Source organism: Aptenodytes forsteri, unplaced genomic scaffold (assembly GCF_000699145.1).
Source record: "Aptenodytes forsteri isolate BGI_AS27 unplaced genomic scaffold, ASM69914v1 Scaffold366, whole genome shotgun sequence".
In the NCBI taxonomy this organism is placed as follows: domain Eukaryota; kingdom Metazoa; phylum Chordata; class Aves; order Sphenisciformes; family Spheniscidae; genus Aptenodytes; species Aptenodytes forsteri.
Window position 1 is genome coordinate 1,993,716 of NW_008794621.1, and position 24,814 is coordinate 2,018,529.

Consider the following 24,814-nt stretch of genomic DNA (forward strand, 5'->3'; position numbering starts at 1 on the left):
TGAACGGCTGTGTGGTGTTTAGCTGCCTGCCGGGTTAAACCACAACACTCAAAGTAAAAGTCTTTTAACTATAAACCAAATTAAAACTTAAATAACACATTTTCAAGATCTTCTGCAATGCTAGTACATCCATAAAAATTACCACCATCTGCAGGTTTTATTGAACATAATTTAATATACGAAATAGGTGAATTTCTGGTGAATTCCATGAAAATAATTCCCTTTGACAAGGAAAGTTAACAGCATTATTTTTTGTAAGGAACAGTCTCTCTATCACTTTAGGAGTACTTCAGGTTAGAAATAGAAACAAAAGATTTGGGTGTAGCTAAAATACTGAGGTCTTGAAATTGGGAAACATCAGAAGAGATGACTATAGGTGAGGTAGATCAAAGTGGGGCTAACTCTAGCCAAATTCTGGATGAAGCCCATCCACACAGACTCGAAGAATGAAAAGCACAAACATCCATAAACATTACAATGCTGTTTTACTCTACTTTCAAAAATGCAACTGAACTGAAAAAAATTAAATTTTAGAAGTGAAAGTAATTTTTTTAATTAAACTATTGACACAGGGCTAATGACACTTTTTCCACTATCTGTGCTTAGCAAATCCAGGAGCCCAAGGGATATGGTCTGTTTCAAAAAAAACTTGGACTGAGGGCTGTTGGGCAATATTCTTTGACCTGGACAGGAAATACAATTAAATCAATTGTGTACAGCTTAAACACAATCAAATGATCATAATTTTATTTTATAGTGATAAACAGGTAAAATAGTCTTGCAAATGAAGACCAGTAACTACAACTCCAACACGCAATATATTTTTAAGTTCCACAAGTAACTAGGTGTACAGTGTGTACATTTTCATAACCATCCTCTTTTATATGGACATACTGAAACTGAATAGCACAGTTAAGCAAATTTCCAAATTACTGCGCAGAGTTTAAATAGCCAGTTGTTGGGTAGGCTATTCTGACAGGAACAAAGCGACCGGGTAACTCTGGGGGGAAAAGAAAAACCCAGCCTGAAGCAATGGCAGTAAAATCACATTTCCCTTTTGGCGTGGGGGGTAATCAAGCCTTACATTGTCAGATACATTTATAACCAGAGCCCTAATCAAGAGACTTTGCTATGCCACAGCAATGACCGAGACCTCATTTCTCAGCTGCACTCAGATGAAGGATTACGGTATGGTTTCCTGTTTATTTTTTTACAATTTAACCCAAAATATTGTCATCCTTGCCAGGTCTCCCTGAAAGATAGTCTGACAAGAAGGGCTGTCTGAATTCTCAATGCATGAAAAGAGAAGGCGCACGAAAACACCAAGTGAAAGAAGAAAAAAATGGCCCAGATGAAACCAAACTGGAGTTTTTTTGGTCTAAAATATGTCCATATTCTGTGAAAGAGCCTTGATTTTTGAATGCTGTGCAGAAAAACTGTGACTAACTCATCGTTACAGAATTTTTCGTAACATTTCTTACTGAGTAACATAAGGGGGTTTTAGATGGACTAAAAATCACTGCTTTTTAATTTGTTGTTCTTAAAAAAAAAAAACTTTATTGGAGGGTGGGATATCACCAAATTCTCATAATTACAACAATGACTACCAACAGATAGCTTTCCTGTAATGTCAGGTCACTGCTGTTGTGCACAGATAGCAAGTTTTAGGCACATGCACTATGTAAATTTCTATTTATATATGCCAAATACAATTTCCTACTCACCATCTTGCTGCTTCAACAGTCCTTGCTGGATATATCGAATATACGTAAAGAAGTTACACACAGAAGTGATCTGAACCCACATAAAAAATAATGGTGGTTAATATCATTTTGTATAACGGTATGGAAAAATAACTAACCAACCACTACTCAGAATGAAATCACAGTAAATCTACTTACCCTGTAACGACAGAAAGGAGAAATGTAGTAATAACTGCTTGAATCTCCTAATTTGATTCTATGCTTGCATGACTTACTTTGTCCACTGAGAGCACATTTCCTACAAAATATAAAGTTTGCATGATTTAATAAACAGATCTGACATTAATGTCTAAACACCTGCATGTGTTTAAGGCGTTAATGTAATTGCTTCATATTGGCACAGATACCCAAGTCTCTGCCTTCATTTCACAAGCTGCAATTATTACATTATGTTGTCAGTTATTTTAGTTCCACAAGGACTAATTTTGTTTCAATACCAGTGCATCGTGATGCATTTTGGATTTTTAAAACTTTCTTCAGCTCTGGTCATGTACTTCCATATTCACTAATTCAAGCTGGCTTGACAACTGTGGAACAGTGGAACTTCTTTAACTCTTCATATGTGAAATAAACATTGTTTAAATTATCAGTTGATGCCAACATTTAAACAGATTTTAAAAAAATTCTGCTTGATGTTGCATTTCATCATAAAAAAAAAATCAGCCCTACAGAATAGCAGTCAACCCTCTGAAGCCTCTCTCAGATGCGTTCTAAGGCCAGCTTTGCATTTACGCCCAAATTGAAATCATATTTTATTTTCGGAGTATAAAATAATTTGAGACAAAGGAAAATAGGCATTCTGGCAATAATTCTTTCCATTACCATTATAAAAAGTGATGGTAAAATAATCAAATTTACTACTTCTGGTGTATTGCAAGTATGTCATATTGAGGAACAAGGAAAGGTCAGTAGTCACCACAAATTCTTCCCAAAAAACAATTCAGGAAAAGGGAAAGAATTTTTTTAAGTTTCCTCCAATATTCTTTAGAAAAAGAAGGTTTGAATCTCTTGAAGGAACTACTATTAATACAATCTTAATAAGTGTAAATAAAACGGGAATTTGATTTATTTGAAATTTCTATATTGCAGCATCTCAGCTGAACTGGGTTGTCATGGCATCCACTGTTTCACTGATTTTAAAAGCTGCTGGCTCTTCTCCCTTCCATTTCTACCTCACAAAATTAGGGAGTCTAAGAACAAGCAGCCTTTCAAAAGTGAAACAAAAATTACTAAGCTTCTGTGGTTCTAAACAGTGGCTCAGAGGCCTTTTTAAATAGCCTGCAGCTGGTCCACAGAACCATCTGAGACAGGAGAAAAATTGAAGAGTGTATATGATTTTCCATAGCAATTTATGAGGACTGACAGCAGTTCATTGATCCAAGAAATCCTACAGTAGCTGAAGCAAGCTGATGGCAATTTCAGTCAAGCTTTTGTAAGAAGACAGACAGACTTCCAATGCTAGGAAAATAAAGCCCTTTTTTCCTTCTGGCTATAGAATTACTTTCTATATGTTATCTTCCATCACACCAGGTTAAATGCTGGCATGACAGTTACTACTACTGACTCAGTTCTGCACTGTATGGCACACATGCAGCTTTACACTTTGTTCCCCATGGGGACAATGATTCAAATCCCATGGGGAAACCCAGCTGTTTTCGTTAAGGCAGCCCTTACTACACACCATCACAGGCACTATTCAATAACTTCTGTATGTCAAGAACCTTTCTTCCCTATTGCCACAGCTCTCTGCCCTCCGCTCCTTATTTTGCTGCTGGGCTATTACCTGCTATTTTATGCATCTATTCCCCTATTCCCCAGGCAATTGTACAATAAAATAATTCCTTTAAAATCATTACTGATTTTCATTATTATTTATTTACAGTTTGTCTATATTTTGTTACCTATTTAAGAACATGGTTTCAATAAAAATAGTGCCTTGCACCATATAAAAATAATAAATATGAAACTGCTACTCTACTCCAATTCAGTGAAAACTGGAACACCTGTTTCCCATTCAGTGCCAGTAATCATATATAAGGCAAAACATGTTTGCTGTCAAGTTACACTTAAATACTCCATATTCCTTACCTATTACTTATCTACATGCAATACCACAAAAGTTTTTGGTCGCTACATGACAGCGGGAAAAGGGAGAAAGGAGTACACCTGGCCTTTTGATACATCTGAAGTAACTAAATTACGATTTATGCAGTCATCTCAAAACATTAATCTATACCTAGCCAACTATTTAAGGATTACATAAATTCTAATTAAACATTTATCTTACACTAGACAAAATAGGTTAAAGTCTCATGAAACTTCTGAATGATGCAATTGAGTCTCCTGTTTTTGAGTAAATATTTCATCACATTAAGACGTAGGAAAGTTGCTTGAACCACAATGATTTTAAATCAATTTGCCAATTGCTCTTTAATGACATGTGACTTGTTTCAGTAGCTTCTGGCTGTCCAGATTCTCTATTGCATTCATGGAACACAGCTCACAGTGGTGTATCTTGGACTTGAAATCACCACCCCTTGAGTAGCTCCCTTATTGGTGGTGGGCCCTTCTGATGAGGCGCTGTTACAGCTCAAAGAGCATGTCTTCTGGTGACAGGAGTGAGCTGAAGAATATATCAATGCCTGAATTTTGTAGGCTAGAAAGGATCAAATACTAAGTCATAAACCACAATTTTCACTTTATACAGCTTTTTTAAAGAGAAAGTAAAAAATTTTGAAATATGTTAAATGTATTTTCTCTTCCACTCAAAACCAGAGGAAAAAAAAAAGAACTAAAAACCAATAGCGATGAGAAAGAAAAAAAAAAACAAAACACTTAAGAGCCAGATGAAAAAGTTTTGATGCAAGTTTTCTATCAGATAATTGAGCTCTGTCAAAACAAGTATTACAGAGAGAATTGTCAACTTGTCCAAAAGATCTCCAACAGAAAAGTCAAGGCCTTCTCAGGATTTGGAAGGCTCCAGATTAACATTGACCTTGCTTGCTTAACCCTGACATACACTAAAGCACACTACAAATCCCTTCCTTCTCCTCCACATCCATCAAAGCCCCAGTGCCTCAGGCAAGTCCCTCCCACCTAACTATAATGTCTGTATCAGTACCTGACAACAAGTCTTGCTTCAGATTCCTCTAGGACCATTCCAAAATTTCTAGAATAACCTTCCTGTCATTCAAGTATACCTCCTGCTTTAGGTTCAAACTCACCTTCACCTTCATTCCTGCTTCATTACATTGCTCCTGCTCAAATTCAGACGATTTACTCTATATATCTCCTCTCAAATCCTTCAGCTACCTTTGTCAGTGTGCTATGTATGTCCTAAATTTCTTATGCCACAAGTACTCCAGATGTCTGATATTCAGCCTGTACTACTTCAATACTTATTTCTTTCATGATACTTTCCAGGTGATAGCCCCTAGTTCAAAAGCATCTGTTTTAAGTATTAGGATGGTCTTCTCCAAAGAAGTCAATGTTACTTTTGCAGTCAATGCACCATAAGTGAAGCAAACAGCTCTCCCAAAAAGGGAATTTGTCTTAAAGGTTTGTTCTATATTAGTCTTTTTTAAAGTTTAATTTATTAGTTGCTTACTTTCCCCATAAAATTTTCTAACAGCAATCTTGAAGTCTTAGATTTTAGGAAATAAAGTTTAAGATACACAAATTTGACTGAGGTGAGCAGTTGATAGGAGTTTTCTCAACCCAAAAGTTCTCTCAAATGAGTCAAGATTTCCCCTCTGTCTGTTAGCTTAACATACTTTGGTCCCCCACATTCAACTGCAGAAGCTTTCACAAATCGAACAGGTTGCAAGCCAACAGGTTCAATGCTCAGAGTGTTGTTTTCAACAGCTTCCAGAACAGCTGAGGCCAACTGCAAGAGAAATTTAGAAAGCAGTTAAAAACAGCTCTGCGTTATCCATTGCCTCAAAGCAGTGACATATTTCTTCTTCTGTGAAGTTAGGAACACCGAAAAAAATCAACTCACCAAACAAATTCAATTACATATGAGATTTTGCTTTCATTGTGAGCAAGAGGTCCCACTTCCAGGCTGCTGTTTAAATTCTGCCCTCCAAATAACCCTGCTCTCCCTGAGGCAAGATAACTACCTTTACAGCCAGGAATGTAGTCAAGCATGTTTAAAATGCTAACTGTATTTTCAGTCATTCCTCATAAGCCCAAGTAGCACATACATTTGTACATGCAGTGTTCTTGTCAGAGACTGGATACGGCACAAACTTTGTTCATTTAAAAAAATTGCTCTAATTTTATTGTGTTCTATGGAAACGCAAAATAATGCGGCATGTTTCCTTATCTTGCAAAAAACAAGTAAATATTATGTCACTGTTTTTCAGCCAAAAATAGCTTTAGAAAGGTGTTCAAACAAGTAAGACTGAACAATATATAGAAAAGCCAACATAATATATAGAAAAGCCAGTTGCAACTTTCAAACACTAGTCTAGTTAAAACATCAACTTCATGAAACAAAGTGCAACTTTGCTCAGGCTTTTTATGTTAATTCTTTATCAGCACACAATCATAAGACACTAGAAATATGCTCATTTTGCTTGATTGGACTCAACACTTGCCCAAGACTACTGTTTAAGTATGGACAAGTAATAGCCATTACTTGATTTTAAAAAAGGTGCAATTTATGTTATTAGTGAAATAATTCTGTACCAAGTTTCCTTCCAGAGTAATAATGATATTTTCCTATTGTACTTGGAATATTTTAAAGACAGAATGTTACTATTAAAGTAGTTCACATGAAATACTTTCTCTGCCATCTCCCAAAAGCAAAACACTACACATAAACAAGAAGCTATTGAGAGTTAATGTAATACTTCAACCATTCAGATAACTGCATTTCCAATTATTCTAAAACACAATACGTGTAGTTTGTTTGGTTTAACTGCATGTTAGTTTATCGATATTCAAGTGAAAACAGAAGTCGGTCACTATGCACAGCATCTGGAAACAACAACTGATTTAACTGACAAGTGCTAGAAGCCTCATTCTTTCCTTAAGAGGAAATACAAATCTACAGTAATTATATCACCACTGAAGCAGAAAAAAAACAAAATGAATTTGCTGGGAAAGACAGCGGGATGTCCTACTTACACATACTGCAGAAGCAATTTAATTCCCATAGTAACCAAGTAAACTTTTTAGTGGGAGAGGTTCATATGATGCTGTACACCAACCATAATGAACTGGTATACAATTAACTAAAAGATCGTGCATGCTTATGGCCAGCAAGTAACAGTAGATGAAAAGCACGGGAAAAGAACATAACACCACATGAAAACAACAGATAAACATTATGAAGTAAATACAGCATTTTCCATGTAAGGTGTTTAATTTTATTGGGGAACAAAAATATCAAGTCTGAGGGCTTTAAAATTTGTTATTCTTATTTCAATAAAGATCTAAGAATATGGTCCCTTCCCCCTAGAGACTGATACCACAACTACAGCCTGTAAATGCTGCTTAAGAACAAAAACTAAGTAAAGAGTTGGAGCTGGAATCAGTTCCACGTTATTCCCAGGATGGGTAAAACTCCAGTCTTTCCTCTGTATGGGAGAGCGTGAGGGCATAACACCAGGAGAAAAAAGTCTCATAATTCATTTCATCTAAAACCACATTCCCAAACTGCCCCTGTTGAATCGTATCAAATCCCAAAGTCTAATTCTGTAACTCAAACCTCTCTTCAAGAAAACGCCCAGACTGTGCTTGCAGCCTGCTCCGACTGATATGAGAGAAAACTAGTCCACAAAATTAAATACATTGGTCTCTACTGCCCCCTGCATAAACAAGAGACAGTGACAGGACACTATTTCTACAAAACAGTATCTTTGAAATATTAGGAAAAAACCCACCATCCATTCCTACAAACATCAGATTCTGCCAGATAGGAGTAACATCTGAAGGAGTAGACCTAAAAAGGCCATATCTGGAATAGCATAAATGAAATAGTGAAGAAAAAAACGATCATTTCAATACTCCAGACTAAACTTCAGCACTTCACTGTAAACTGTCACACTCTAATGAAACAAAAATGGTTAAACTTCATATGAAAACATTTTTAACACAGTCTATTGGCTTCACGTAACATATTTAAGGGAAAAGCATCAGTGACCACATTTAGACTATTTCCATTACCTCACTTTTTGAGAAGGTTAAACATGGAAAAATATCTTCCCGATAAATTTTATCCAAGAAAGGACACGTTCTGTCCATAGTAGGCTCATCCTTCCAAGATCTGAATTCATTGTACAAAGATAGGTCAGCCTAGAACACACAAAGATTCACATATTTTAGTACTGCAGTTATCACAGTAGCATCTATCATTTGCGAATATCCACAGGGAAATAACGAGCATTAAAACTAAATGCTTTCCATTGCACTGTGAAAGGACGCGATCATGCCCTAGCTATGAACACCTTCTTAAATCCACTTTCCTAAGACTGCAAATATAAGCAAATCAAAACATACCATTTTCAAGACACAGAGGTAATGCATTCACCGGTCACCACACCACCAGGGACAAGCTAATTACCTCTCCCCCATTTCCTAAGCTTCCAGGATAGCTTTGAAAAACTTAACTGATTGTTTAACAGAAAAAAGCCAAAAAATAATTTTCTTCTTGATGCATCTTCATTACAGTATTTTAGTCCATCTCCATTTCTGTGCGTTAAAGAAAAGCAGAGAAATCTAAAGAAAACAACTGCAATCCTGGACATCTTATATGTTCACCCTGCATCTGAATATAACACACTGCTATCCGAACGCTAAAAGAAAACAGACATTTAACAGACTAAGTATACTAACACAGGAAAACAGGAATTCAATATACAAATCAATTAAAACTATACTCTTATTCTTCATTTTTCATCTTCATGCCCAAACTCTCTCCTACACCATGCTACAACAGGAAAGCAAGGATATTCACTGGGCATGATTTATGAGCCTGCTCCCCCACAGCTCCTCCAGTCAATGGAGAAATACTAAAACAACCCATTAAATCGTGCTAGGAGTAAGCATGATCTGTGTTAGGAAGAGATGGTTTTATCTGCTTTGAAACCACCTTGTTTTGTCATCTCCATGTTGAGATCAGTTTAGCAGTGGGAAGGCACCTGTCCAGTCTGGCATTCAGGAGACTGGTACTAGGTCGCTATTAAAATCCATGTTCACATTATGGGACACCCTGTCCCATGGGCTGGCTACCCACTAACAGCTGGAGCGCGCTGAGGTACTCCCAGAGCGCATCTTCTGGTTTAGGGTTACTTGAGAAGGATCCTGTTCACAGGCACCAACACTACGCTGAGGTACTCCCAGAGCACATCTTCTGGTTTAAGAAGGATCCTGTTCACAGGCACCAACACTGCTCCAAGACATTAACCAAGCAGAGTGAGGATGAGTGCTTCTGACGCATACTCCTAATCCAACGCAAAAGACTAATGCCAGTCCCCAGTGAGATATGCAACACCATCCTGCTCCTCAGATGTCAAAAGACTAATGCCAGTCCCCAGTGGGATATGCAACACCATCCTGCTCCTCAGATGCAACACCATCCTCAGACTGGTTTTGACATTCTGCTGACACAGACTTCAGCATCTTTCCCCTCTGACTGGTTGTTAAATCCCTTTCTTGTACTATAGCAGACCTATACTCCTAAAACCCAAACCTAGCGCTATAGGAAAGAACGTACGCTGCAGGCCAAAGATAAGCCAGGATGTGATTTTAAAATTTTGTAATATTAAAAACAAATAATATAGATGAGATAATGAAAGTGGAAAACAGTGTATGCTAAAAATTAAAGTAATTAATTTTTAATCCTGTTAAAAAGATCAGTACACTGCTTTGAACCAACCTCTTTCAGTCTTGTTCTTTTCCCATGCATTACCCCTTCTCTGAGCTCCCAGCACTTCGCCATTCTTTTAAATATATATATATTTTGGGGAGTTCTTTTGTCATTTGGGGGGGGGGGAGGTTCTTGAAAAGGAACCTACAAAAATTAAGCTGGCAAATTTGTTTTCCATTAGAGCTACTTGCCTTACACTCAGGTACAACCAGGAACAACCATCTTAATTAAGCTAGTCCATAAATGTTCTGGTTGCTAAGCCACCAACCTCATCGTACAAATGAAATTCAATAGGTGTAACTTACTCCCTAAAGGTGCATTTCCCATACCTTAAAACCCATCTCAGGTCTGGCTTTAAAACGAATACAATCAAGAGACAGCAGCAGAAAAAAGGCCATTTTTGATTTGTACTATATGATTCTAAAAACTAAGATGCATTTCTTATTAACTCGGTTATTTTCTAGATTTAAGTCAATTTCACCCAAACCTGCAATTTATAAAGAAGCTGTCTTGAAAAAAGCTCAGTGAATATAGCTTGATGCTGTTCCTTCCCAATCTACACTGTGTGCTACATGTGTATTTCTTCCCTGCCTTTATTTGCGCTTTCACTAGATCAACGTTTTGATTACCTGCAATTAAATATACAGCCAATTGTAATAATAATTCTAGTTAAATTTTTAATGCTTTCATTTTACAGTAAAATACAACATCAGAGAAACATTTCAGCTCTTTCAACACGGATGCATTTATCAGCATTTACGCTGAGTGGATGCTACCTGCCTGCCTAAGATCCAGGCAGCTATTCAGCTTGCCTAAATCCTGTTAAATACCTAAATTAGACATGTCTATTATCCTAGAGGTTACTCCCACACGCTAGGAAGTATTTCTCTGGGATGTTGGCACCTTTCTGGCTCCACTGCAATTTAGGGTAGACAGCCAGCCACTCTAACTCTGTCTACACTCTACAAAGAAAGCTGGGAGTTGACATGTATTTACACCCAGCTCCATCCAACATCTCGAAATGCCCATCTCTGGGTGGTAGACTCTCCATAAGGGTCGAAAGCTATATTCCCCACACCACAAGGCCACTACGTATCCCTGAGCAAGGGTACTCTCAGCCCCCCTTTTGAAGCCCAGTCACTCAAAATCAGAAGAACGACATGCAAAGGGTAACCTAACTCAGTGGCAAGAACATTTAGCAAGAAGGGGGCAGAACTAGGGTTTCAGACCCAGCTCCCAGAAATGCAAACACATTTACCTTAGACCAACAATAAACAAAAGCAGTAAACAAAACCACAAAGCATTGGATAACGAAAGCAGTAGGGAAGGCAGATCCCCCCCTGCTTAAAACAATGTCCTAACCACCCTGGCAGATGCAGTCTTGCTTTCTTCACCCCATGTTGCACTCCATTAAATATTCCTGCTCAGAAGAGAGATAGAAAGACTCAAGTCCCAGCGGGCGGAAAATCCGTGTTATTTCTTACTGATTCCCTGGGCTGTCACTGGAAGAAACAGTCACCTGTTTTGAGCAGCCTCGATCAGCCTCCTTACGCAGCCAAGAGAAAGGAGACTGAACTAAAGAAAAATGTCAGGCAGATCGGACCTTCTGCAGCACATCCTTCACATTCACCACTTTCTCTCCACAAGAAATTGAGGCAAAACAGATTTCTCCCCTCTCCCGCTCTTGCCTGACACTTAAAAATTTCATTGAAGTCATGACTTCAGTGTGATGCTTACGAAGTCATTGGATTCCACCCCAGCTCTCCGCTTTTGTTTGCATCTTTCTGAAGAGCAACAAGGATTCAGTTTTAATAAGTAAAACATCCTGGATGCCACTGAAAGTGTGCAGGCAGGATGTAAAGCTTGTTTTTTTTTTAAAGCCCAAGTATGAAACAGAAACTGGAAAATGCCTTTATTTTCTAGATTTGTAGTAAAAAGGTGTATAGTATAAAGGCACTTAATGACTGGCGAAACAAAGTATAAAAATGGCCACCATGAATCACATTAAAGTTCCAGTTAGCCTGTTACCCCTCTGACAATGGCCAGCAGTCATAGAGCTGGCTGAAGAGCAGTACGAGAGGAAAGACAGTGACATATCTTCATTTTACAGCCTAGCAATCTGTAGTTAAAGCAGCTTCCTAAGCCAAATGTTATATCTATCTTCTATATACCTTGACAGGCTTTTCTTTTGTCACTTTGCATGACTACAGTTTGAACACATTTATATTTTTAATCTTGCTACCTCGTGACAATGAGTTGTAAAGTTTCATTGTATACTGACTGAAAATTATTCTCCTTTTAGCTTCCAGAGTTTTCTTATTACAAGAAATCATTAATATTTGTTCACCATTCATCTTCCCCATATCACCTGTGATTGTATAGATTTTTGTTCTACCTCGTGTGTGTCTCTACACAGAAATACTTCCATAGGTTTGACCATTTATGTCACACTTCCTCATATTTTCATTATGTACTTTCTGAGATGAAGATATCATAGCTGCGTGCATAGACATACACATTTACTACATGTTTATACAGCAGTATACTTTTTCTTTTGCTATTTATTCCTTTCCTAACAACTTCTAAGGCTCTGTGGGTCTTTGACCACCACTGAGCACTGAGATGGTGTTTTCAGAGAATTATCCACAAGTACACTACTTTTTTTTTCCCCAGAACAATGTAGCTATTTCTAAGTCCACAACTGCATGTCTGCTGGAGTTGGATTTTTTCCTAGATGCCTCATTTCTCATTTATTGATTTTGAATTTCATCTGCTGTTCTATGAACCACTCAGTATCATAAGATCCTTCTTAACTCTTCAGTCACTTTTTGCAACTACCATTCCAAGGACTCAAGCACCAACCTGTTGCCTCATTATTTCCCCATTTTCAGTTACATGAGTAGATAAAAAGAAAAAAAAAAGAAAAATCAATCACAGGCCCCTCTGGGACTCCACTGGTAATTCTCCTCTTGTTCTCTAATTAATCACTGGTTCTGTCTCTTTCCTGGCCTCTTTCATTCATTATTGATCAATAAAATGACTCTTCCTCTTTGCTATGACAGTTTATGAAACATTTATGAAAGTTTATGAACTTTTGGTGATGACTTTGTAAAAAGCCACCAGGACTTATCATTCAGTTACACTGTATTTTTCTTTTTTCTTTTTTTAATTCCCATCTTTAAATTATTGATTCCAATTTCAAATCTTTCCTCGTTTTCCCTTAATGATTTAAAGGTAAACAAGACTTGCAAAAATCACCACCTATTGTTATGTAAGAAAAAACTTCTTTCATTAATGAAAAATATCTCTAAAATAGTCAGTATTACATGAAGATTCAATATATACTAGATTTACTGTGAGTAAAAATAATAAAGCCACTTATCAGCAAAAAGAGGACAATCCTTGTACTGTTACCTCTTTACAGTCTTTTATAATTGGCTGCATCATGGTAAGGTCCTGATGACTGCCACCCATAGCACTGCTTGTACTCTTGTTTCTTGCATGGCCTTTCTTAAAAGGATTTTTTCCAGTAGACTGAAACTCCTTAGTTGGAGATGTCGGTGAAGTAGACAGTACTAGTGTTTTCAACGCTGCTACTTCAGCCTGAATATGTTAAATCATTTAACAAAATTTCCAGTTATGTTGGTTCAAATCAAGACTTCATCTTCCAACAGTACTAACATACAGATGCCTATGCAATTGCATACCGTAGTAACACTGGCTTCCTATGCACCTTGCTAGCTTTCTGATATGATGCTGAAACACCAGCTCTGTGCCCATAGGTGTTAGCTAAGAATATGTCAAGGCAACACAAGACAACTTAGTATATATTTTAATAACGCATACAGGTAATGCTGTATTTACATCTTTATGATTCACACTTTAGATTTACAACCACATGAAAAGACAAAGCAAGCAAGCCGGGAAAAACTCACCTTTCCCTGTGCTTCTTTTAACTGTTTTTCTGCTGCAGCTTGTTTGACATTAGCTTCTTTAACCATTTTGTGTGCTTCCTATAAAAAATGTTTAGCTAGTGTAAATGCTTCACACAAATTTATAAGATCCAGTAAAAAAAAAAAAACTAAGGACATATTTTTGCTTCACAGATACTACTTGTGAATAGTAAGTTGTGCAACAATCCAAAATTAAATAGTTACATACCAAAAAATACCTACAAATCTATCATTTGGATTCATCACCGGCCCACCAAGTTTCTTCTCCTTGGTCCTGAGCCCAAATTCAGAAATTCAGCAACTCCACCCACCTGCTCCAGCAGGAACAATACCTGTCACGGACGCCAGGCTCCAGTCACGCTTCGGTGGCTGACAAGTCAAGTTCCTTGACCCCCAAGAGAAAGACTCAACCAGTAGCAACAAAAGCAACATGAGCACAGTAGCACATTCAAAAGAACTTCTCCCTTCTTCTAGCCAGAACAACCAGTTATAGTCAACTGTAAATTCCTGCATGAAGGAACTGGTCAAACAATTATGAAGTCTAAATCCTTACCATCAATAAAACAGACAAAGCAACAGCTTAAAGTAGTTTATGGATTAATAAACATTTCTTAAGAACAGAAAAAGCACTAAAAACCAATCCAAGTAAAGAAACAAGGCTAAGCCAATAAAGAAGAAAGTGTAAAAGGACTGGGAATTTTTTAAACATCCTTTTACCTCATACCTCTAAGCCTTTTGTCTGCATAATGTATTTGTTTAGGCTCTGATCCAGCAATTTGCGCCTGTGATCAAATTACTGTTCTTACTTAGTACTTACTGAAGGCAACAAAGATTGAAAGATCAGGGCCACCGACTAAATTACTTGGAATAGGATCCTTCTCATATCTGTAAAGCGCCTAGCACGTATCTGGACGCTATATAAATAAAACAAAAAAGTTCATACATCATCATACCAAAAGATCTGGCTCCCACTGGCATACAACACGGCTGTATAATATGGGTTTGTAAAATTCTCTTAAGTAACAACAGACACATGCAGGAATGGGAACATACACATTTATACAATGTGTACAAATACATTTAACATTGACCATGCAGTTTCTGCTTAGTGATGCACCTTTGAAAGCAAAGCATGTTACAGTGCTATTACAGTGTAATAATGTAATATATACACCCAGCTGTGCAAAACAAGTCTCGATCCTCCGTTGGGATGCATTAATATAAGCTCCAGCATATCCACTTATATGGTCACTGAAATTAGTGGGATTCAGAATAGAACGTGAATTCAAGGGCTGTAGGTCCCAGTGCAAAAATCAAGAAACCTCAACACTGTGTGTTTTGTTAGGGCCTCTTAGTGAAATCAAATCACAAAATAAAATTCAAGTGACATGCCCACAACAGTTGGGAGTTCCAAGTCATTAAAACTCAAACAATTATTGCTAATACGCTGTATTTCAAACATAGCTTTAACAAATTGATAACATTGTTCTAAGTTATGAAGTGTCATTAATATAAAATTTCGCTGATAATTTTATTTTTATTCTTCTACAGTTAAAACACCTGCCCCACATTTTCCTTCCCCCCCCGCAACATACACAAGTATTTATGCTAAAAAGTACCCTTCCAGCCTCCCATTTATTCTCTACACACAGGAACTGCTTAATATTTTAAATAACTTTGCCCTACCAGGATGAGGAAATAAAATGGATTGCCAACCCACAGAGCGGTTTGTAATTTGATTTTTGAATGTCAGTATTTTCAAGGTTTTAATAGCACTTTCATATCAATACCACATCATAGGTTTAAATACTGTTTCTGAAACATACCTAATGGTTGTATCTTTATGCATATGCTGAAAACCAATACTTACGATTTGGTAAACATATAAATCATCCCCGGATTATGAAATTTATTCTGACAGTTATGGGTATCACAATTTAGCCTCTAGGCATTCCTATATATATTCCTATGATAAAATGATAACTGATCCTGCTTCAAGTATGGATTTAAGATTTTTTTTCTGTGTAATACAAGTGCACAATCCTTGCTGGCACTACTGCCTTTTTCTCAAATGAAAAGGTCCCACTTAAAGTTCAGGCTTCTCACTTGGTAACCAGGTTCCACCCTGGTGCATCACTCAGTATTAATGTTTCTTTTCAAGTTTGTGGGAGTAGCATGCTGCCAGACCCAAAATTCAAAAGCTGAAAGCATGGTTAAGTTATGTACTTGCTACCTCCATTTATCTGGAACTACGTTACTTTTTTATTTAGTCACCATGGCAACCCCAAATTTAGCTCTCTCTAGATAGCCTTGTTGTCAGACAGAGAAGCTGTCTCAAAATAGTTATGCCAAAAAATAAGCCTAAATAGTTTTAAGCTTTCTGATATATTTTCCTTATTTTCTTCATTTTGTGTCTAGGCAGATTGACAAGCTCAACAAGGTCTCTTTCATCTAAGTGAAAAGTCTACTGCTTGCTCTTAAGCCTCTACTTCAACACACCCAGGTCTTCAGAACACAAATCCCTTTATAAGCTTATAGCAGAAAAATTCAGCATACAATATACTGATTCTACATAAAACATCTGGCTCAGCTTCCTTTAAGTATATCACATCGAAGACTCCAACAAACCTCAAACAGACTAGCTGTAAGTTCTTCCAATTCCTGTCCAAGTTGATCTCGCACTTTAGAAAGCCTTTCACATTCTTCATCTTTTAACTTCAGCTCCTATGGAAAATTGAAAGTTATTTATTCTGACTTAGAGTAGTAATTTGGCCTTTTAAAGCTAATACCACAGAGGGGGGAAGAAAAAGAAAAAAAATAATCAGAGGAACATAAAACCTTTGCTAAACAAAGCCTTTCAAAATATTAATCTTAACACTAGAAGTAATTAAATTAATGCTGCACATACATATAGCTATTCTTCCTGCTATACAGCAATATACCAGGCCAATCTAAAGTACCTCTAACCTAGACATCAGCATTTCCAAAACTCTCTGAAGTAAAAAAAGGTTTTTTTCTTTAAAGTATAGAAGACTAAAGTCACTTAAAATATAGATCAAATTAATTATCGGGACAGACAGAATACCAGTTCTGTTTACCCATTTCTTAATAGACACTTAAAGAAAGTAATCCTTCTAAAAAAAATTTTCAAAAAAGCTTTGTCTCAAGACAATCCCCAATTCTAAAAGAATCTTAAAGCATATTTCACTATAAATAGTCTCCTGCGTATCTGCTTACAACTAATACAATTCCAAAATCACACTGTAATTATATCCTTGCTCTTGTTTATGCAGATATATAAATCAAAGCAACTTAATGAAATTCAAAATTTTGTCTACATCACTAAAATTTGAGTGGCCTGACTATACCACTTTTACAGTAAGGTTTTAACACAGATTTGGTAGTATAAGCGTTACACGTGCTCAATCTCATCTGTATTGTCCGAATTCTGAGGGAGAAGTGGGGTAATTTGCAGACAAGTACAAAGAGTTTGACAAGGAATTTGAAAGAAGAGTTCCTCTCCCCTTTCCCAACCATCGAACCCTGGAATCTCTTGCAAGAAAGAGAATGGAGAGAAAAAGTAAGGGAAAGAAAAGCAGCAGACAGCCTACTCTGACTGCATTTTTTTTCTGGCCATAACTCCCCTCCCATCCCCCATCGAGTTCTTCCTTCTCTTCTTTTCCCCCTGCCAAGCTAGCTATTACACCACCATCGCTCTTGAAATGCGGGACCCAAGCCTGTCTCTGACATGTTAAAGACTCCAAATACAATCTAGCAATGATTTGCTTTGAAAACCTCCAGAAACCAGTAAAGAAAACAGCTGCCTTCAGAAAACTCTGGGAGGCCAGTCACTACAGAGTCATAAAAAGGCCCAAATGGCAGCTTCCCTTGTGTTTCTGGGAGGCGGTTAGTTTTTCTCCCAAAGTCTTCATGATTGAGTAATGTTGTACACAATGATGTGGGAAACCACATCTTGCCTTGTAGCATGCTGATATTAGGTCTTGCTTTCCATTTCTGCAGTGAAACTGGCAATACATTTTCCTCTATGATGAAGGGTCCTGTTTGGCTTCAGCTCCTAAATTCCACAAGTGTTTAAGGACTGTTCTAGACTCATTTAGTATCAAAGGCATTATTTCTCCCTTCTTTTCTTTGGTTTTAACTTTGAATATTTTGATTGATTTTTAGTCTAGTTTGTTTGCTATTTTGATTTTTTGCTTTCCATATACAACCTTTTAACTATTTTGAAAGGTACCACTTAAATGATAGGTTTTTTCCAAAGATGGTATTTCTCAAATAGTACTCAACTCTTACTTACTAGCTGCTATTCTGCACACAGTGACCTATCTTTCAAACAAAACAAAACAAAAAAAGGCAGGAAAATAGCTACAGATGGATGGAAGAGAAGGAAAAAGGAATACAAAAAGTCAAAGAGAAAAAAAATACTGAAAAAAAGAAGAGGTTAAAGAAAAAGAGGAAACAAAAGTTAATACATTAATTTTGTGTTGATTTAAAATATTTCCCACATAAAGTATGGTTCTTAATAAGGAAATGAAAGATTCTGATGCAAAATGCTTAAAGCTACAGTTTCACGTGTTCCTATAAATGCAGAGAATACATCAACACATTTCCTTTGGTTTACTTCACTGATTTGTAAGGAAAATGCTACATACACATGAATACATCTTAAAAGGATGTTATATTAATAATCAGGTCAAGAGTTACCAAACTCACAACAAAGGTAGAACTACTCCAGGTTCACTTTTGGGCTACCACTATCAATACACTATTTTAAGTAAGATGCAGTTTTGCCTGCAACTGGAAAGATTAGGGGGGGGTTAGATTAAAATTTAGGCAGACAAGTTCAGCTACTTAATGACAACAAAAAGAAGACAACACCAGGCAGTCTACTATGCATGGCTGCTTAGCTAGATCTGTCAAACACTGGGCAAGTTTCCATGACATGATTCAGGAGGAGCATAATATAACATTATTTTGGCAAGCAAGTTTAACAGCTCGGGTTTTTTAAGCAGGGCAGAAATAAAGAGTGCCCAAAGCAAAAAGCTTAGCAGTTATTAGAAACATTACTACTGCCTGTGTCTTAAAGGCACTACTGGAGACTTCCCAGTCACACACAATATAGAGGCAGAAAAGACAACTGCGTGTGCTAGATTAACCATCCATGCTGCAGCCCTTCCCAAATTAGTGTTCTGAAAAAGTAACGACATGAAGAAGATGAGCTATTATAAAGCACAACACACAGAGTTACTTAAGTAGGTAATAAAAAAAATAAACTTGCATGGAAAAAAAACCTTAAAGTTAAAAAAAAATCCTGTATCAAAGAGTCATATTATTGCTTATTTCACTTTGATCTTCACAAACAGACTACAAGGTGGGTCTTTAGAAAGAACTGGTGAGATAAGGAATGCTAATTACTGCTTCAAAACCATTCATATTTTAAATTCTAGAAAGAAAATCATCCTGTATCTAGTTCAGCAATTTAACCAAGTCAGAACTAGATGCAGAAGATCAACAAAAGAATGAAGATTTTCTACAGATACCACCTAAAATCAGAACCATGGGATACTGCTGAATTCTGAAGTTGTCAAAAAAAATTTTTATTTATATTAGAATACATTCCTATTTGACTTGACTTCACTCAGCACCCAAGTTAAACAAGCTACATAAAAATTAGTCCATTGCAACCACATTTACAAGGGTGTTTAATGTGAAAGAAGGTCCAGAATATCTTTTCAGAGATAAGAGCATTTCACAAACTACTGAATTACCATCTTATGGTGTGGGTGAAGATGCTTCTGTTTTGCTCGCATGTAGTCTCCTACTTGCCTGAGAAAATTTCTATGCCTACGATACACTGCAACAGCATCAGTGAGAGGTGTGGAAACTGAAAACTTTCATCACTCAAAGACAGCAAGGAACTGCTAAACATCTTCAGAGAACCAACCCATCTTTAACAATCACAAGCCAGTGGCCTTACAGTTCAAGTGCAATTTTGGTTTAGAACAGCTTGAAAGCATACTCTTCAGAGGAGTTCTGGGATGGTATATTATTCTGGAGCATCCTCATTTTCATTGTTCATTACCTTATAAGCAAATGGCAACAGAAATTTAAAAATGCTCAATGTACTGTAGAGTACTACTGGAATTCCTGGAGAGTTATTATGAATTTATTTATTCATTAATCCATGTAGAGTTTTAAAATGTCATGTTTTACTGTGGAGAAATAAAGATATTTAACCACTAGTGTTAGCCTGTGCATAAACACTATAATAATGGCAATAGCCTCTGTTACATTGGATTCTTTGACGATACAGGCAGAACAACGGAAAAAAAAAAATCTACTTCAAATCCTGTATCGACACACAAGATCTGGACGAGATAAAATTGTAACACTCAGTTTGTTTCTGAGATGAAGAATGCATACAGAAATTGAAGCCTTTGAAAGAAAAACCTAGATCTGAGGATCAGGTTCTTAAACTACGTTGAAATTTACAATACCATATTCTATACTTTCACAAGAATCACTGTATCAGTGTGGAAAAAACTCTCAATTTCACTCTGCTAGGGAAATATCAGTAATTCAGATTTCTACTACAGAAAGTCGAACGTGGTTTTACTTGTTACCAACAAGCCTACAGATCTTACTCCAAAGACCGTGGGAAGCATGGAATTCATTCTCAAACCGAATACGGTATTTGCAACCAACATCTCTGGTAGACTGCTCTTTCCTCATCAGAGGAGGGGGCTAACCATCACTGACAGCTGATAATTTCAACACTCCAAGAGAAAACATAACACAGAAACCTAAGTTTCCCTCTGCAGTCATGGATGACATCATTATATTGACAGTCTGACTGATGAGGAAATAACTTCAGGGCCAAATCACACAAAAATTCGAGGAAAACATGACTATGAACTGCCACAGCTTAGAAACTACAAGCGAGCTGTCCAAAATACATGCAACATGCTGATTACATAAGATGAAAAGCAAACAAAAAGGTACTCCTTTGCAAGGACTCCACTGAACTTGCACATCAAGAAATACCATATATCAAAATATCAGCACTATTCTCTCAGATGTTATCTACATGTGGTTGATCTACCTTCAGTAACCACGGTGACACAGCTCAATCCAAATATGGCAGAAAAAAAGCAAATGCAGAGAGACATGAGGAGATAAGGTCCCAGGCACTGAATCACTAAGCCTTTTAACACCTCCTCAATTTTCCTGCTTCTGCTTTAAAAGGGTAGCAAAACAAGCGGAAAGGTTCAGATCATCTAAAGGAAGGGCTCTTCAGCTCCATTTCACAGAATATAACCAGAAATTAAGTCTTCAGTGAAAAAATAAGCAAAAATTACCTGAACTGTCTCCAAGAGTAAAAAATCTATGTCATTCTAATTAAGGGGTCATTTTAAGGCATAAGTATGTCAAATTTTATATGCTCCATTAGTATAGAATGCTGCCCTGCTGTTACCTCCTACCCAACCTTTCTCCCAATCTTATGACATGATTTGGTGCTGCAACCGATCTAGACTGAAGTAGAAAGCGTATTTCTTCTCGTCAAGAAACAAATTTTTGAAAGACTTTTTTTTTTCTTTAGCAATTTTCCCAGCAATGCTGTTCATTTTGACAAGTGAAGTCTGTAGACTTAGGAAATACAAAACATACACAAAAGAGAAAAAAAAAAAATCTTACTCTTTTCCTGAATAATTTCTTCAAGAACCATACTTAAATGTCTAACAATTACACGCCATACATATATTCTCTAATATAAAAAACTGAAAGCATATTAAGAAAAAATTTGCACTCCAAGCAGAGACATAAAAAAAAATGAGATAGTGGATCCCTAAGCTTCAAAATTCCTACTTCCTTTCTAGTTCCCTTTCTGATCACAGCTGCAACAAATTCGAACCATAGTCCTCATACAGTAACTGGAAGAAAGTACGGAAGGAATAGGGTTTATTGTTGTACAACCTGTAAAGACTCCTGCTATGACTCCTGTGTTACTGAGCAATTCTAGAACAGTGCAAGTTTAGGAAGACAAGCAGACAAAGTAAGTTATCCATCCAGTATAACACTGGTAAGAATCAACCTGATGGGTTGAGAATTAGCAAGAACTTTGACATCAACAGTCTCAAGTTAGTGCTGAACGGCTTTTGTTAAGAAGACCCAAAGGGTTTGAAAATACGTAACATGCAGTTAGTATGTCCTAGCAGCCCTAATGCCATTTCCTTAAAAACGACCTGAACAAATTTTGGAGTGAAATAGGAAACATTTCAATCTTTAAGAGACAAAGTGGTATACACTGGAATAAGATTTTCAGATAGTTCCAAGGTAACAGTAGCAGATCTGAGTTGTGGTTTTCAAGTATGTTACCTGTACTTTGGCATACTGTCAGGAGCTGGAAGAGCTTTTCTAAAGTTTAAACTTCAATTTGTTCTTACTTTCTAAGGTCCCAAGTTTAACTGCTAGGATTATATATTCACATGCAAGGTCCTCAAACTTAGCTCAGGTTAATGTTTCCTTTCAGTGGTCAAATGCTAAGCAAATGAACACATTAGCAAAGGAAGCAACTACTCGGCAATAAAACAATCAACAGAAGAAGTGATGTCAGAATCCATATTTAAGATTCACATTAACAAGGGCAAATGCAACTATGACAGAAACGATGACTACATTCAACAAGATGAGGCAACAAACAGGGGAAAACAAGTTCAAACACAAGATAAGATGAGCTTAAATCCAAACAAGAATGCAGTCATGTAGAGGAGAGGAAAGGGCACAGATACAAATAGCACAAAATCTACTTGAAAGTTTAAGCACAGAGGGATGTTAAAATGATAAATAATAGCTTTGCATTTATATAGCACCATCCATCCAAACAAGACAAAGCGCTTTACAAATATTAATGAATTGAGCCACAATGTCTTTAAAGGTATCCATATTCAATTTGAAGTGTGGTGTAACAGTACTCTGAAGAACACCAGCGACATCTTTATTGCTTCTTTCCTATGCAGGCATTCCCCTTTGAAACATCACAAGTACCCCTGTCCTAAAGCATTTCTGTATTCCATGATACATGCTACACTTTTATACTCTAGGAGAAAGAAGACTCAAGAGGTATATAATCAGCATCTATAAATACTTATATGGTAACAATGTGTGATGACAGAAAAATCACTCTTATTCTCAAATGTCAGAATGAAGGAATGGTCTACATTTCGAAGCAAAAGCGTGTTTAACCAGATATTGCAGCAAAAGCTTTCCATGGTTAAGTAGCAGCAGCACTAGAAAAAAAACACTATCAAGGAATAATTCTAAGACATTAGCACTGCACACATTCAGAATAACTTTACATAAAATAATTACATCCTAACAATTCTATAAGAAATGAGTAGACTCAGACTGCACCTTCTGGCCCATCTATCATTCTGCAATATTAGAACCACTTTGAAGAGAGAAAAAGTGGGAGGAGACAAGACAACGAGCCTTACCCTCTGAGCTTTTGCAAGTTCTTCTTTCAATCTTTCATAGCCCTTTTCTCTTACTTCCAGTACAGATGGGCTCCGTAAGTGAGATAAACTGTCTGTACTCAACCCAAAAATATCTTCATTTCCTTCAGCAACATCTGCTACTGTAGCACCCTGCAAAAACTCTCTCTCTGCGTTATTGCTCTCCTTTCTGGAATTATTGTGATTGAATGACCCACCCTGGGGTCCAGAGGTAGAACAAAGTACTGCGTCGGTAACATTGATGCTGTAAAGAGAGCGATATATTTTTTATTTATAGAATACATTAAGAAGAAATATTTTAGAAATGGCAGTAGTAGTGTTGAATGTGCCATTATGGTCACAATTTAATATTACAACATTGTAAGTAATATTAATATCTCTTTAGTAAAGCAAGCAGTTTATATGCAACAAACATCAGCAATTTAAATAAAAAAACACACAGAACTTACCTGACACCTGATGCTTCTCCACAATTCAGCTGTCTGGGAGATGAATAAACAGGTTGTGTGGGAAGGTCAGAAACATTTAATGCATTGGGTTGGATTGGTGTGGAAGACACAACAGAAGGATGTGGTCGGTAGATAACACTGGGTGAGGTAGTTTGTTCCCGAGTCCCTGGCTCATTTACTCCAAGAAGATCTGGTGTAGTAGGCGAAGCGAGGTTCACTTCATGAAAGCCTTCCAAGGGGTCACTGGCCATAATAAAAGCCTCATCATATGAAACCCTGAATTAAATAATCACGTTATCAGAATGCAAACAGGAAATATTTTTCTGACACCTATTTGAATTAAAAAACCACCCAGACAAGTATGTTCAGAATACTTCATGATATAATAGAAACTGTGGACTAATCCTGCAAAAGCATCAACTTCAACCACCAAAACTGTTTTTTTCACGCATCGGACTGTTGAGTCCAGAAGATCTAACAGACTCCACATCTAAATAGGATGATGAAATCAGGAATACGGTCTATATCATAAAACAAAGTCATCTTTAATATAGCCTGTATCAAAACACAAATGTATCACATTCATGAAAGATGGGGAGACCCGGGAACCAGTAAGAAAAAAAAAATTAAAACGTAAAAGCTTCCACTTTTAATCTTAACGAAGCAAATAATCTAGAGACAGAAATCAGTGAACCTTTAAATAAGTTACAGTCCATAGTTTTGGTTAAATTACACATCTGATCTTGTCACAGTTCACCGAAATGATAGAACTAGCCAATAAGACTTCTCATGAAGTATGATAATATGTATTTAATACATCACATGATTAAGTGATGATGACAATTGTGAATAAGTATCATTCCAAAAATACATTACAGGTAAAAGTGTACTATGAATTGGTAATTTAACTGACAGTATCTTTTAGTTTTGGGGTTTTTTTTAATTCCATGTTTTTCATAAGGTCAACAGAAAAGAAGTACAACATGTGAATCTTACAGGCCCCAATAGAAAGCTCCTTGTGAGCAGTTTATCAGAGATCACAAAAATCTTTGCATGATTCAAAACTATAAATTGGAGGTAGTATGGAGAAATTTGTGAATGAATTACTTAGCAGTGATTATTCACTGCAAAAAACATTTTCCATGTTATATAAATAAAGAAGAGAGAAAATTAAGGCTTCACAAAGGTACTTAACATGCAAAAAAAGAACTGTAGCATCTAAATTAAATAATACATTGCATTT

The 24,814-nt window shown here is 36.7% G+C and overlaps 1 protein-coding gene across 1 annotated transcript in view; it reads right to left on the reverse strand.

Moving 5' to 3' along the window:
* Window positions 1-23,844, reverse strand: part of RAB3IP (RAB3A interacting protein) — a 26,873-nt gene extending 3,029 nt beyond the window's left edge. Inside the window, exons 1-9 of the mRNA XM_009273216.1 lie at window positions 23,572-23,844; window positions 23,105-23,366; window positions 16,221-16,316; window positions 13,568-13,652; window positions 13,054-13,250; window positions 7,938-8,066; window positions 5,537-5,649; window positions 1,902-2,001; window positions 1,725-1,794 (exon numbers count right to left, since the gene is read on the reverse strand). Of these exons, the coding sequence (XP_009271491.1) occupies window positions 1,725-1,794; window positions 1,902-2,001; window positions 5,537-5,649; window positions 7,938-8,066; window positions 13,054-13,250; window positions 13,568-13,652; window positions 16,221-16,316; window positions 23,105-23,366; window positions 23,572-23,822 (1,303 nt within the window). The 5' untranslated portion in view covers window positions 23,823-23,844. The remainder of the gene's footprint in view (window positions 1-1,724; window positions 1,795-1,901; window positions 2,002-5,536; window positions 5,650-7,937; window positions 8,067-13,053; window positions 13,251-13,567; window positions 13,653-16,220; window positions 16,317-23,104; window positions 23,367-23,571) is intronic.
* Between the last annotated feature and the right edge of the window lie 970 nt (window positions 23,845-24,814).